Source organism: Acomys russatus, chromosome 19 (genome assembly GCF_903995435.1).
Source record: "Acomys russatus chromosome 19, mAcoRus1.1, whole genome shotgun sequence".
NCBI lineage: Eukaryota > Metazoa > Chordata > Mammalia > Rodentia > Muridae > Acomys > Acomys russatus.
Window position 1 is genome coordinate 688,339 of NC_067155.1, and position 15,428 is coordinate 703,766.

General features: G+C 40.4%; 1 protein-coding gene across 1 annotated transcript in view; it reads left to right on the forward strand.

Annotated features, from left to right (window-relative positions):
* Positions 1-15,428, forward strand: part of Uri1 (URI1 prefoldin like chaperone) — a 56,294-nt gene that overhangs the window by 11,921 nt on the left and 28,945 nt on the right. Inside the window, exon 2 of the mRNA XM_051162175.1 lies at positions 9,741-9,775. Coding sequence (XP_051018132.1) covers positions 9,741-9,775 — 35 coding nt within the window. The remainder of the gene's footprint in view (positions 1-9,740; positions 9,776-15,428) is intronic.

Here is a 15,428-nt window from a genome sequence, read left to right on the forward strand (position 1 = left end):
CAAAAAACAACCAAACAGAACAAAAACCCCCAAAATCTGTTACTTAGACATACGTTCTTTAACTTAAAAATACTGAGTATTTTCTGTTGCTGATATCCATATTTAATTTACTATGATCAAAGAACATATAATTGAAAATTGGACTATGATTCCTGTTTTATGGCTCAGTATAATTATTGGTATATCATTTTTTCTTTTTCATTCGTTCTTTCTCTTTTGCATACAAATTTAATTTCTTGAGTTTGGCATGTCTTCTGCTAGCTCCAGTTGGGTTAAATGTTTTGTTTGTGTGCTTTATGGTGATCCTTTTCTAGTGCTCTGGGCTATCAAGAGGTGTATATTACTTTCTTCATTATGGTTATAAATCTGTGATGTTTATTGTGTACAGTTTAGGATTGTCATAACTTCCGGTCAGTTGACTTTTTTACCATTTTTAATTTTTATTTTATTCATTTATTTGAATATGTTCTTGTCTTCAAATCACTTTTATTAGATATTAGTATGCAGTTGTGATCTGTCATTTTCAACTTCAGTATTTGTGTTTGAAGTAGTTTTATTATAAATAGCATGTAGTTGTGGTTTTAATTGTCAGTTGGCATCTTTTTCTTTTATTTAGAGCAATTATGTCATCTAGACATAACCATTGAAACCTATCATTTTTCTATTTGATTTTACTTTTTATTTTAAACTTTGTTGTAAAAAAGAGATTACTGTCTTTAAGACTTTTTTTTTTATAATTTTGGAAAACTAGATTGTGATATTAAACAGTAGCTCTGGTTTCTATTCTACCTATCTATGGACAAACACCTTTTTGCTTTTTCTGTCTCTGCATTTGACTGATCCAGGTAGCTCACGTAAGTAGTCCTGTAGCTTTGTCTTGTTTGCACTGGCCTGTTTGACTTAGTGTAATATGCTCAAAGCATGCACGTTGTAGCGTTTATGATATTCCTCCCATTTGCTGTGTGTGTATGATGTATGTGTCTGCATGTGTACTTGTGTGTGCATTTCTTTGTATCTGTGTGTTTATGATTGTGGCTCTACACTTGACATGGTGTGCGTTTGGAGGTCAGGACAACTTCAAGTGTTAGTCCTTGCCTGCCACATTCCTTGAGGCTGTCTGTTGTGGCTGCTGCATATACTAGATAGAGTTTCTAGGGTTCTCTGTCTCTGCCTCCCATCTCCTTGTAGGAGCCTAGGATTGCAGGTGTTTGTGTGTTGTTTGGATTTTATGTGGATTCTAGGCATTCACACCTAGGCCCTCATGGCAAGTGCTTTTAGCCGCAGAGCCGACTTTCCAGCTCTGTTTGGGTTTTAAGACAAGACCTGGGTAGGCAGGCAGTCCCCAGTCTGTAGGCTTGTTTTATTGTGTGTCTTAGAATTGCCTGGAACTCATGCTCGTGCCTCAGAATATCACTGCTACTGGTCCAGAATTATTCCTTTTTAAGGGTTAGTAATATTTCATTGTGTTCATCAATGTGTTAGAAATTGTTTTATACGATACTTTTCTGAAGGTGGACACTTACACTGCCTCCATTTTGAAGGTTATGTATTGAAGTTATTTTTATAAAACAGTGTTCGTTTCTCTTAGCTTATTTCTTTACCTGGCTATCACACAAATAATTGAGGTTCTTTTATAATACAAGGCTTCACAATACAACCTTGAGCAGTTTAAATATGTTTTTTACCCTCTATGCTATTTTGTCTTACTCCCAGCAAACATCCCAGTGATACTTGCACTTTGTAGCTTTCCTTGCCTCTGCTTGGGTGTAATCAGAGGGTACAGTGCTGGATCATAGAGTAGGTGTCTGTGTTCAGTGTTTGAGGAACTGCCAAATGACTTTCTACGGTGACTGTACACTTTGACCTTCCCAGAGCAGTTGTCTACAAACGCAACAATATTTGCTGTTCTCTGTTTTATTTTTTAAATGGTGGCCAGCCTGATATGTGTGAAGTGGTATTCTGTTTTACATACTTTCTTAATGTCTCTCTGTCTTTTTTCATCTTCTATCTTTGGGTTATTATTATTTCTTCCTATTAGTGTCTTCATGATTGATCATTGAACTGCATTTGCACTGTACTGTGTGTTTCTTAATATTCAGTGTGCTACGAATTTATATTAGGCTTGTACCACGCAGGTCCAACATGCATTCATTTATTCACCCTACCTCTTTTTTTTTTTTCTTTTCCCCTTCTTCTCATATTGACTGATTGATTGATTGAGCTTGGGTTTCAATCAATAGCTTTGACTGGCCTAGAACTCTCAGAGATCCACCTGCCGATGCTTTCTGAGTGCTGGTACTGAAGGTGCAGGTTCTGTGGCTCCCACCAACGTCTTGATTATTGCTTCACTACATTTTGATGGTGTGCATTTTGTTAATTTTAATGCTGTATTTAATTGTTGCATGTGGCTGGCATTCACCTTGATACCCACCCCTGTGACCCAACTATTGCAGTTGCTCTGGAGTTCTCTTTGCATGTTATTGAAGACTGAAAATCAGTGTGAACTTCCCAGTTATCTGTTGGGAATCTTTCACTTTTTCCTTCATGTTGAAGGGTGTGTTTGTTGTGTATATACTAATAATGATAACGTCTTCAGCTATTATTTTTTAGTACTTCAAGGATTTATTCTGTTGTCTTCCAGTTTGTGGCAATTTATATGCATAAGTTAGCTCTAACTTAATTTATTGTTGCTCCTTGAAGGCTGTCTGCCGTTTCTGGCCTCTCACCGCCAGCCACACCCAAAGTTCTAACGACGCTGCTGTGCACAGGTGTTAAGAAGTACTGACTTACGTTGTGCTTAGTCTCTGTTACATTGGCTATGGTAATTTTAGACACTTGAGTTGTAGGGTCTGTCTTTCTGTTTTTGACTGCCTGCCTGCCTGCCTGCCAGCTTCCCTCCCTCCCTTCCTCCTCTTCTGTCTGGTGAATGAATTTAGGGCTTTGCACTTGCTGGGCAGGTGTTCTGCCACTGAACTAGAACCACAGCCATTTAATTCTTTTTAAAAAGAGATTTCTAGTGAAAAATTTCTTCTCATATCTTTTCTTGTGTCCTCTTGCACATGTATGTTGTAGTTTTAGTGGCCTAGTTTATTGACACTGTTGTGCAGATTGTGTAAGGTTTCTGTTTTGATTTCTTTCTCGTACCTGTTGTTTGGTCCTGTGCTTCTGTTGTGGCATTGTAGTCATTTTGGGTTAAATGCAGGAATGGTAGATATGTCTGAGGAAAGTTCTGGAAGAGGCTTCACCTGCCTTTACATAGGCAAGGTGTGATCTGATGAGGGTTAGCTTGCTCCTGGTGGGAGCTGAGTGGAGTGAGGGCTCTGCTCTTTTTGGTTCCTTCTGAACTCTGAGAGCTCAGCTTCTTCACAGGTTTTGGAAGCTTATGAACTCTTTAGTTTTTGTTTTATTCCAACTTCTTCTCAAAGTTTTGGTTTAACTTTTTGACCTTTTTAGCTTTAGGGTTTGACAGGCATCCTTGGATGGAAACTAGCCATATGCTTACATACTCTTAGGTCTTATGTTTCTCTGCCTTGTTAGGCACTCCTGTCTGCTTCTGCCCTCAGCTGTGGTAGTTTGCTCAGGGCCTGTCATAATGCTCAGGTCGGGCACAGAAAACCCCATGACTTCAGAGATCAGCCCTGTTTTCTCAGTTCCCTCTAAATTTCTAGTCCCTTTTCTGTTAGGTTGACAACTCTCAGCTGCCTTTAAAAGTGTGATTTTCTTTTTTCTTTTGTATTTTTAAAGACAGGGTTTCCCTGTGTAGCCTTGGCTGTCCTGGACTCCCTTTGTAGACTGGCCTCGAACTCACAGAGATGTGCCTGCCTCTGATTAAAGGCATGTGCCAGCACATCTGGCTTCTTTCTTTCTTTCTTTCTTTCTTTTTTTCTTTCTTTTTTAAGTGTGATTTTCTTACCTATCTGGTGTTTCTAGTTTTCATGAGAGTTTTGAACTTACATAGTTAACTTAATTTTTCTACAGTCTTGTATTACTAGTGAGCTACCCCCCTTTAACCACTTGTATTTTCTGTTTGATGAATTGTTTCCTTTGAGTGTCACAGGCATGTTGTTACCCTAATCTGTGTGACAAGTTTCACTACACTGGCTTTTTTTCTTAAATTCACATTACATCCCAGTCATAGCTCCTCCTTCCTCTCCTCGCAGTCTCACCTTCATTCCCTGTTTCCCCTATCCCTCCTCCCATACTTCTCAGAGAAGGGAGTCCCCCACCCCCACCCCAGCAAATCAGGTTGCATCAGGACTGATCGATCGCATCCTCTTCCCCTCACACTGGCTATAAGTCAATTGTAAACCACAGAAATGCTTGAAAGGAATTTCTGCAACAATTGGCTGTGTGAAGTCTACCCCCCCCCGCCCGTGTGTGTGTGTGTGTGTGTGTGTGTGTGTGTGTGTGTGTGTGTGCGTGCGTGTGTCTGTGTGTGTGTCTGTCTGTCTGTCTTGCGTTTATTTAGCTACTAGTTGTCTCAGGTGGCTCCTGGTTACGCCTTCTTATTACCGTGGTCCTCGCATGTGAAATGGATCAGTTAGTTTGGGTAGCAGCAGGCATGGTGCCTTCTCCACTCTGGGGCTGTAGATGCTCAAAAGGATTTCCATAAAGGCCTTTTCTTAATGGAAACATAGTAGTGTTTCTAGAGGAAGGTATGCCAGTGGACAGGAAATGATGTTCCTAGGCCACAGTAGGTGTACAAGCTGTCCAGCCAGCCTCAGATCCAGAAGTATAGCTCAGCTCCTCTGTAGTCTCGAAACCTGCAAAGCACTGAGAATAGAGTCATCTGTGAAATGGCCATACATAATAAGCCACCTAATACTCGGCTTTCATCGCCAGTGTTATATTTACAGGGGATGTTCTGTAGCAGGGTATATGTACTGTGTACTAAAACATACCAGATTCTTTTCTCTTGTGGAGACAGACTAGTTATAGCTGGGGATGACCTTGAATTTCTGATTTTACTTCTTACCAGTGCTGGGATTGCAGGTGTGTGTGCGCCTCCATTGTTGGGCTGGGGATTGCACCTTGGGTCTGTTCATGCTTGGCAAACATTCTACCAAGTTAGAACTGCATGCATGCCCTAAAACACACCACGCTCTTAGTGTGAATAAAATCTGTCCTTGAAACGTTTGGCTTGTGGTTATAGAGCCACACTTTGTTTTGTTTTGTTTTTTGAGATAGGATTTCTCTGTGTAGCCCTGGCTGTCCTGGAACTCACTCTGTAGACCAGGTTGGCCTCGAACTCAGAGATCTTGCCTCCCCAGTGCTGGGAGGCCACCACCACCTGGCAAGCCACACTTTTAAAATGGATTGTTAGCACACTGACTGCCTCTGTGGATGTGACCTCTGCCCCCTGGAGCTTTCAGCCAGTAGTAGAGTTCCTGGACACTTATTTTAAATAATCCCAGGAACAGGTCAATGTCTCCATTCTTAGAATGCCACAGACTGTGAATGTTAACACTCTCAAAATTTCCAGTAGAGGAAAGGTGTGTGTTATCAGAACACTTGGGATTTTGAGCGTCCAATCATAGGAGTCCTAATCTGTAAGGAAGCAAGAGGTGAGCCCGGCACCAGGCCTGAGAGGAGAGGGGAGAGGGAGGGAGTGCGGGGGTCTCCCAGTGCTGGCTGAGATTTGGCTAAACTATGACTTTATCTGCGCTAAAACTTTAACACTGAAATGGTTTTTCTTAAATTTTATTAAATGATTTATTTTTATTTCATGTGCAGTGGTATTTTGCCCAAATGTATGTCTGTGTGAGGAGGGAGTTAGCTCCCCTGCATCTGGAGTTGCGGACATGTTTTAAGAAGTGCCATGCTGTGCTGTAACTGCATTTAAAGAGTTGGTGGAAGTTTCACTTTGGGTACATGACAGCTATAAAGTTGTGTAACGTTGAATTGGCTTTCTTCTTTCAGTGATTTATTTATTCTTATTTCTTATGCGTTGGTGTTTTGCCTGTATGTGTGTCAGTTATCGGTGTATTACAGACTGATATTACGGGTGATTGTGAACTTCCTTGTTGGTGCTGGGAATTGAACCCAGGTCCTCTGGAAAAGTAGCCAGCTCTCTCAATTGCTGAGCCTGAATTGCCTTTCTTTTGATCTGGTTTTACTACACCCACCCTCAGTTTATCATTTGTCTGCTGCATCCTGACTCACTCCTTTCAAGGCTCTGTTTAAAAGACGAGTAATTGTCTGAATTTTTGTGTTTAGAGACAGTCTTGCTACCCAGAAACCTGTGGTTACCCAGTCTCAGTTTCCTGAGTGTTGGGATTACAGGCATCGTGCCACTACCCCAGCAAGAGTTGTAATTTTTGTTGAAATAACACTACTTTTATATAGTTCTTTGTTGTAATCATCCTCAATGTCTTCTTAGCTGACGGCCTGCCATTTTAGAAAGTTTTTTTTACCCTTAGGAAGCTCTCAGGTGACCATGCTTGCTCGTCCCCGCCCCTTTCAGTCAGAGGTAACCCTGAGCAGCCTAAGGGGAAGCTTGCAGTGCAGGGAGAAGAGCTGACCTGGTGAGGTTAGGCGGCCTGCAGAGCTGCCCCCAAACTGCTCTCCACACAGTCACCCGAGCTCGCAGGCAGTGGGAACAGCTTTTGAAGTAAAGCCTTCCTGAGAGAAGCATCAGAGTGTGCAGTACATGTGGCCCTGCAGGCTCCTGCACCAGTCCAGCACTGTCCTTCACTTGGATCGCGAATGAGTTGATGCCCCCTTGTGGTCCATTATCAAAGTAAATAGCACAAACAAAATAAACATAGGAGCGCTCGCTCACTTCATTCCTTTTTAAAGTACTGCTTAAAAACAATTTCTGAGGAAAACCAGGTGGTTTTTTTCTTTTAAACATAGTTTAATGGCCTTACAGTTCTTCAGGCATAGTTTTGAGTTTGAGTGCTGTGCTGAGGACATGGAGAGGTGGCAGCAGTGACTGGAGATGCCCAGACCTTCTTGCCACAGTTACTCTGCCGGGTTGGAGGCAGGCTTGCCAAGAGGTTGTGCACCTGGGGGTTTACAGCTGACTTCTCGTGCCCTCTCCCAGGACGACTTACTTCATATAAAAAAGCAGGCTTCCTTTCTTTAGAAAGAGGTTAAGACCTGTGGCAGTGGAGTGTTTGAGTGGGCTGTCTCAGGAAGTCCTGTTATTAGCGGTGGGTCTGTGCCTAAGTGTACAGACGATCTGATGGGTCAGTCAGGGTCCCTTTTGTTTACTGTGGCCTCATTGCTGTTTTCTGTGTAAACATACACATACCAACGTATAGTTATTATATCAAAGGATTTCTAGGTTTCTTCAGTAGTACAAGCCTGCCAAGTAACTTTTTATAAAAATATTACAGTGACCTTTTAGGCACAATATTTGTAAGTTTGGACACTTAATCTTTAAAATACAAAGCACAGTTGGCATCAGTTCTCCCATAGGGGCCTTTTGTGGAGGTCAACAAAGTGATGAAACACCCTTTGTTGCTTGCTTGATTGTGGAGACTTGCTATAGAATCAGATCCCTTATCTTATGATCATTCAATATTTTAAGAATTTAGCATGAGGTCCTTGGCAGAAGAAAACTAAATAGGTGTTAACTTCACAGAAAAGTCAGTTTTATAGCTCAGGCATATTCAACTTGGAATCTGATTTTTTTTTTTTTTCTATTTAGATTTTTTTCCCCTTTGGCAGTTAAATTAAAACATCTCACAGTATAATTTTTGATTGTATCTGTGCACATATATGTATCTTAAAAAGAAACTCACAGATCATTTAAATTGGCTCCATGAGACTCACTGCCTGGTGGTTCTGCATCTGCCTCCTTTGACCGCCGGCTCCCAGGGTCCTGCTGCTCTTGTGTTTGTACAGCGTGTCTGGTGGTCTAGATGGTACGTGGAGCCCAGACTTGGTAGTGAGAATGTTGCCTGTACATTGTGGAATGGACTTTTGTTGCTGATCTGTCTGCTTAGGGGGTACTATTTTAGGAAAGAGAAGGGATGAGGAGTGGGAAGCCTCACCAGGCAGCAGAGCCGTGTGGGTGATGACAAAAACACATGCCATGCTACCAGTGCCTTGTTTTTAAACATGAAAAGCATGTGTGCCAAATTTACATATTTACTAATTAAAAAGGCTTCCTGGAAACATTAAGTAGACTATCTTCCATAACCTTTAACACCATCACTAATGGATATAGCCTAGAAAATTTCATCGAAGGTCCTTTAAATAATGTAAATGATTATGAATATGTAACTACTTAATATGCAGCTACGAAAGGATTATCATGTAGAGGTTAATGAACACTCTGCTCTTACGGGTTGCAGGGCTTTTTTCCCCCTGTGCTTTTGGCTCACTTCATGCTTGGAAACACTCGTGCTAGGACTGAAAACATCCTGACTGATTTTGGGTCTCATCTTAATGGGGTTCTTAGATAACTTGTTAAAAATTTTTTTTGCAAAGATTTGTTTTTTCTTTTTTAATTTACATTTAATTCTGTGTGTTGTTTATAATTACTGCCAGATCAGAAACAGTGAGATGTGACTTTAGTGGACTCTTCCAGATGTTAAGTCACTGCTCCATTATATATTGCCACTGTTATTAAGTGTTGCTGTGTGATTGATACTTACTGCAGATCTTCAGTTGGTAGGGACTTTTTATGCTGAATTAATGTGCACTATGGCCGGATATCTGATTACAGCATGTATTTTGATTCAGAATCTCTGCCTCAGTATTTAAAATGTCTAAAAGGGATGGCATTTATTTCAGTAATTAAATGTGTAAGAGAGGAATTTAGTGACAACTCTAAAAAAATTGTGAATTTTGGGGTGAAACATTCTGCATGCGCAGGAGAATTGGCTCTGAGTGCCTGGAGCTAGAGCTGCAGCCAGGCCGTGCTGCTGTCTTCCCGTGTGGCCTGTGTCTTCTACCTTTTGTGCCTTAGTTTCTCTGTCTCTGAAATGGTGCTGTGGCCCTCTATATTAGTATTCAACAATCTTTTAATTGATGGGAACTTCAAAATAGGTAGTTAGCAGTTTTTAATACATAATATTAATTTAAAAATTTCCATTTAACTGTTATTTTCTAATTGCATTTTTTCTTGTGCTGATAGACATTTTGTTTTCTTAGTATTTGAGAATCTACTGAAATAATCGTAAGGGAAACAAGTAACTTTTATGTTGAATTCTATTCTTCTAGTATTATAAACAGCTTAGACTAGGTGTCAGGTGCATACAAGTTTATGGTGGGAGGAATAAGCTGTTCAGAGCATCCTTTTCTCCCAAGCATTTCTTTATCCCAACGTAGTAGAAAAATGAGTTCATTTTAATACATCAGAATAAAAATCACAGGTGCGAACATTTGGAGATATGCTGACAAAATAAAATATTTTCGCTACTGTCATTTTTTTCCCTGCTGAAACGTGGATGTTACATTGGTTTCTTGTTATTTATAATATTTGCGTATTCTAGAAAATATGTAACATTGAAAATGGTCTGTAGATTGTACAAAATGCTAGTTATCTTATATCATATGTCACCTAATAGTTATGAAGCAGGTTTTGTACAAAAGTCTGAATTGGAAGGCTGTAATTTGTTCTGCAGTTATCAGCCTGCGTTAGAGGCTGTGATAAAGTACACTGCTTAAACGCTAACATGCCCATCTCTGTACCTCCTGACAAATGAAGATGTACGCTGAGGTGAGAGTAAGTCTGTGAAGACGGTGCTGTGGTTTCTGATGCTGATTGTCCGTCTGTTCCATGACAGGTGGTCACTAACTGCCAAGAGAAAATCCAGCATTGGTGAGTGAAAGATGCTTTTATTATAATTTTGAAATATGGAGGAAGTCATTTACTTATTTAAATAATGATGTGTACTGGGGTGTGTGGGTATGTGCATGTGTGTGTACATGCATGTGTGCGTATGGAGGGGGAGAGGGAGCGAGAGAGCAGTAATTGAATTCTGGTGATCTCCATTTTGAATGCCTTTGATACTAATTTACATTGTCTTTAACCCTTCTGAGTTACATGGTTCCCAGTTTTCTAAAGTTTTCTCACCATTTGTGTTGATTGTAAGCCCTCCTTTTCATTTTAAAAAAATTGAATAATATCAATCTCATTTTGAAGTAGAAGCTGAAATATTTTTTTGTACTTAACTTTGTTTTGGGGATATTTCTTAATGTTTGTAGTAGAAAATAACTGGAATCAATTGTTTAAAAATAATGTTGGAAATAGGGCCCAGATAGCTTTCCCCAAGTTTGAAAAAGCTAATTAACCTGCATTTTAGAACCTGCTTTATGGCCTGTACTTTTTTTTTTTTTTTTTTTTTTTAAGAGAGAAAGAAAGCACGTCTGCTTTGACGTGCTAATCTATAGTTAATAAGACAATGCCTGGTAAATAATGTGCTTTCTCTTCTATTGCTTCTGAGGAAAACACTCAATTTAATGGTGAATAAAATCTTATATTAGGAGTTGTCATGAGGTATGGCTGTTGATCTTACAGATATCAAATTACAGTCTATCCATGCTGTGTTGACGAAGATTTTACTGAGAGAACAACAGGAGCTGTCTTGATTATTGTCTGCAGGGTTATTGCAAAATCGTCGTAACTGCCCCTTTAGTGGTGAGATTAAACCTTCGGTTATACACCGTCAAGCATATAATATTTTAAATTTATTTTAAAAGGCTTTTTCTTCATGCCTGAGAGATCTCCAAGGAAATAATTTATAGTTAGTGTATATCAAATGTTTTTAGTTTAAATGCACATAGGCTGCAAGCAATGGATAAGAGAGAAGATCAGTGCAATCTGTACCCATCATCTTATTCAATTTGGACTATTGGCTTGCGGAAACCAATCTAAAACTAATAATACCCACTTTATAAATAAAAATCCAGGACTTCATTAATTTTCAATAAATGCAGCATTGTAATTGCATCCACTGGTGGTGTAGGTCTGTCAGCATTTCCATAATGGGCGGTTCGCTTCGCTCTATATATTCAGTTCAGCTTAAAATGTGAGTACAAGTCCTTGGCCAGAGAAGGCTCTTTTGTTTTTTTAATTTTTGACCAGAGTGACTTATTTATGGTTAAGTTTTAGTCTGTGGACATATGTGTCTTGTTTTTAGTTAAGGGATTTAGGAAACAAGAAGAGGATACATTCACTTAGAACAAACCTGGAATTGACAACTTGCTTCTAGGTGGCTTGGTAAACCCTGCCTGTGGTGGAAGGCTTTCTTGAGGGTGACAGACTTGTTTTTATCTTGCTGTCCACACTGCCCTTCCTGCCATGTTTGGCACAGAACAGATGCTTAATTAATGTTGAATAAGTGAAGGTGAAATCTGTAGTTGCTTTATCTACACATTTTATTTACAAACAGCACTGCAGTGTTCCGGTCTGGAGAGTAGTGGCAGGCAGAACCCTATGCTTAGGCCAGAGCAGGCTCATAGACCCTCAGTCACAGGTCAGTGTGCTAAAGGCCTCAGCTGCAGGGGCTGGCACGTTGCCTATACAGTAGCTTCAAGTTCATGGTACCTAGTCTACATGTTAAAGATAATAATTATTTTTCTCTCATTAAATTTTTTTCTGCTCTGACTCACTTCTGACAGGATTTAGGAAACAGTAGTTTATGTGCTTTTTTAAAAGAGAATCTATACATAGTATCATGATGTTGCTAGAATCTAAATGGCCATTTAATTTGGAATTTATTTATTATGTTCAGAAATTGAAACAAGAGTGTCCACTTCCTTAACAAAAGCCAAGCAGGAGGGGCCCAGAGGCTATGTGCTATCCTAACCTCTCACATCTTCAGGCCCTGGACAAGGCCGAGCCCATGTTTGCCACCTAAAGACCCAGCTGCGGAGGAGGGGTTCCAAGTAGGAAGGACACTTAGCAGAGGAATCAAAGCAGTTTTATACAAGTTGCTGGGGTATTGAACAAATAGAGAGGGAGTTCAGAGACTGGAACCCCCCCCCCCTTTTTTTTTTTGGTGGCGGAGGGGGCTTTCTAGACAGGGTTTCTCTATGTAGCCTTGGCTTTGTAGACTATGCTGGCCTCAAACTCACAGAGATCCGCCTGCCTCTGCCTCCTTGAGTACTGGGATTAAAGGTGTGTGCTATCATGCCTGGCTGACTGGAGCATTCTTAAGCAAGCCTTAGACACAAATTTTAAAAGGACATTGTTTTTATTTTTGACTTGTAGCAGTGCCAGTCTAAAGTGCAGTTAAGGTAGCTATGCCTTCATCTTTATGAGTACCTACTAATGTAAGAGGAAGAACAAAGTAAATTACTTTAAAGATGCAGTTCTTTTGTTGGTAGTGTTGATGTGTAATTTAAAAGGGTTCTTTTATCTCGAGACAAACAGAATACAACTCAGGCTTCAATTTTAAATATTAGACAAAAAAATAAAAGTATTTGTAGAAAAATAGGAGAGAAAGTAGTCTGGGACTATCTTAAGACCTGCCCAGAAAATCAAATTCCAGGACTCTGATGAACTAAGGAATTAATAGTATTTGTTCAGTTAAGAGCAAATAAAAAAAAGAAATATTTGAACCTAGTAGATAATAATTGTACTGCATTCTGTTAGCACTAATAGTGGTTTTCAGTTTAGCTAAGATTTAAGTTTTATTTTTTGTTTTCATTAATAAAACTTTTTATCCTAGCAGTGGTGGTGCCTGCCTTTAATCCCAGCACTCAGGAGGCAGAGGCAGGTAGATCTCTGAGGTCGAGGCCAGCCTGGTCTACAGAGCCAGTTCCAGGACAGCCAGGACTACACAGAGAGATCCTTTCTTGAAAAAATCAAACCAAACCAACCCATCTTTTTTACCTATCATTTTTACTTCACCCAAGAAAACAAGATTCTACAGACTGTACACATACTTTCTCATTAAATATGAGTTTGAGGTCCACTGTTTGGTTCACTTACAGATGGCTATCATTTTGGGACATTATTTACATCTTTCTTCTTAAATTCTTGTACAACATTCAGAGCCCCAGGCCTGCATTTGAGTTCTGTCATGTGCAGCCTGAAGCAGTTTGACTAGGAGCCCTCAGTTTTCTTCCAGGCAGATGTGCTACCACTTGCCTCACAGGCTGCAGTGCATGTCCAGCCTGCCACTCTAGAACTAAGACTGGATCCTTGAGATGCTGCATAAATGAGGAAAAACAATAAAAATCTCAGTGTTTTACATATATTTATGAATGTTTTCTATTTATGCTATCTTATTTGTCTGAGTCTTATCTTTCACTGTGACCAGGTAGGCCTGGAACTTGTGGCAGTCCTCCTGCCTCAGTTTCCCAGAGTAGTGGAATTCTGGGCCACTGTGCCAAATCACGCTGTATTTTTTCCATCAAGCAGAAAGCTGGTCTTCTCCGGATCTTCTTAGAGCTGTGCATGCCTGTCTTAAATAAGCTTTGTGATAAAACTTTTTAAACAAAAGATGGTGGAGCAGGGTAGTTAGCCTGTGGGTGCCCACCACCTAGTGCCAGTAGTTGTCAGCTTTTATCTGACTACTTTTATGGTTTTATCTGAACGGTTTTATTTTAATCTCATCCTTCTACTTCCAGTATTTGTAATGAGTCTGAGACTAGCATTGGTACCGCAGGCCGCCACTACAGCACTCAGGACTCCACTGCCCATGTTTAAGAGCGCCTGGGCTAGTGAGGCCTGGTGACTGAGCCTGCAGTCTTTGTGGCATTTGTCCCAGCATCTTTTTCTTTTACATGACATCATGGAAGCTGTAAGGCCATTTTAGCGTTTAGAGAAATCCACAGAGGCAGTCAGATTCAGAAGGTGAAGAAATGACTGCTACCTGTTGCTAGAACAAAGAACTTACGGCCCTTTTTAGTGCAGTGCGGGTGATTCCTATTGGTCAGGTCTCACAAGAAAGGAGCATGACTCTGTGTTCCTTATAGGGCACAGTCAAGTAATCTGCACAGAGGTTTCCTGTATAGCCATACGTTATATGCAGTAGAGGTGTAGACATAGCTGCTGGGGGGCTGGAAAGGGAGCCGGGCTGGGTTTCCAGCACGCACACCAGGTAGCAGGCTGCAGACGACCTGTAACTCTAGTTCCAGGATATATGACGCTCTTGGCCTCCTTGTGCCCTTGTACTCAACGTGCACAACCAAAGTACATACAAGTAAAAAGAAAAAAAAACCACCTTATTTCCTTTAAAGCTTATAAGCGGATTTTAGGTAGTGAAGAAATCTAGCACTAAATTACACAGTGCCAACTTTAAGTGAAAATACAACGTTCTGTTTGTGCATGTGTCTACTGTTGCAAACAGTAGCTTAAAGTTTGACAAATTAGAAAACACTTGAGCATGTGAATTTTGAGAGAGAAAATTTCAAACAAATGCTTGATGTTTGTTACTTTTTAAAAGAAAACTGGACAATTTGGGAAAACTAGTTTCTGTTACAGTTTATGGTCCTAGTACTTAGTGGGAAATGGAAACATGTGACTAGGGAAAACCATAAATCTTCTGAGAACTGCTCTTTACTATCAGGAAACGGGAAAATAGATAAGCATGTATATGCTGGTGTTTTACGCACATGTGCACACGCACACACAGTTGTACACAGCATATCTTTGTCTGATGTTGTTGAGGGAAGAATCTGCCCCACAGACACTTGCCCCCATTTTGGAGACAGGGCCTTACCTGCTGTCCCGAGGTACACTAGGAACTTCTCTGGAACCCAGGCTGCCCTCAGAGTCACTATTTCTTCCTAGCCATTCCTGTGAATACCTGAAAGTGTTTTCTACAACCTATCTTTGTGTGTGCATGAAACTTGTTCTGTTTTACTTTATGTAGTCTGTGAAATACTGGTCTGTGCACGCCTTTAATCCCAGCACTCGGGAGGCAGAGGCAGGTGGATTGCTGTGATTTGAGGCCAGCCTGGTCTACAAAGCGAGTCCAGGACAGCGAAGGCTGTCTCAAAAAAAAAAAAAAAAAAAAAAAAAAAAAAAACCAACCCAAACCAAAACAAAAAAACCAAAAAATGAACAATAACATCAAACAACCCCTCTTCCCCCCAAATACTTATTCACAATGGTGGATTCATTCTTCAGTGTGTGGTAAATTGGGAAGCTGATCTTTCAGAGTCCCTATTTAGTAGACTATGTTTTGTATAGAACCCTCTTCTGGGTTTTTCCTTTTTTGTTGTCTTTTTGCCCCTTTCCCATCCCCTTAAGTAAAGCAGAGAACAGTCACAAAACGTCTAGACGTACCACGGGCTTTTGCTGTTACTACTGAACAGCTCCCAAGGGTTGATGGGGAGAGTGGGTACAGCAGGCACAGACCTGCCCCCCTCCCTGTCTGCTGCTTTTTGTGGTGGTAGTTGTTTTTGTCACTATCCCTACTTGGGTGGTTATGTTTGTTATACTTTTTTTGTATGTAATGTTTTAGAGCAAACTGCTTTTATTTTAATGTGTGCTTACATATACATACATGCACTGCCTG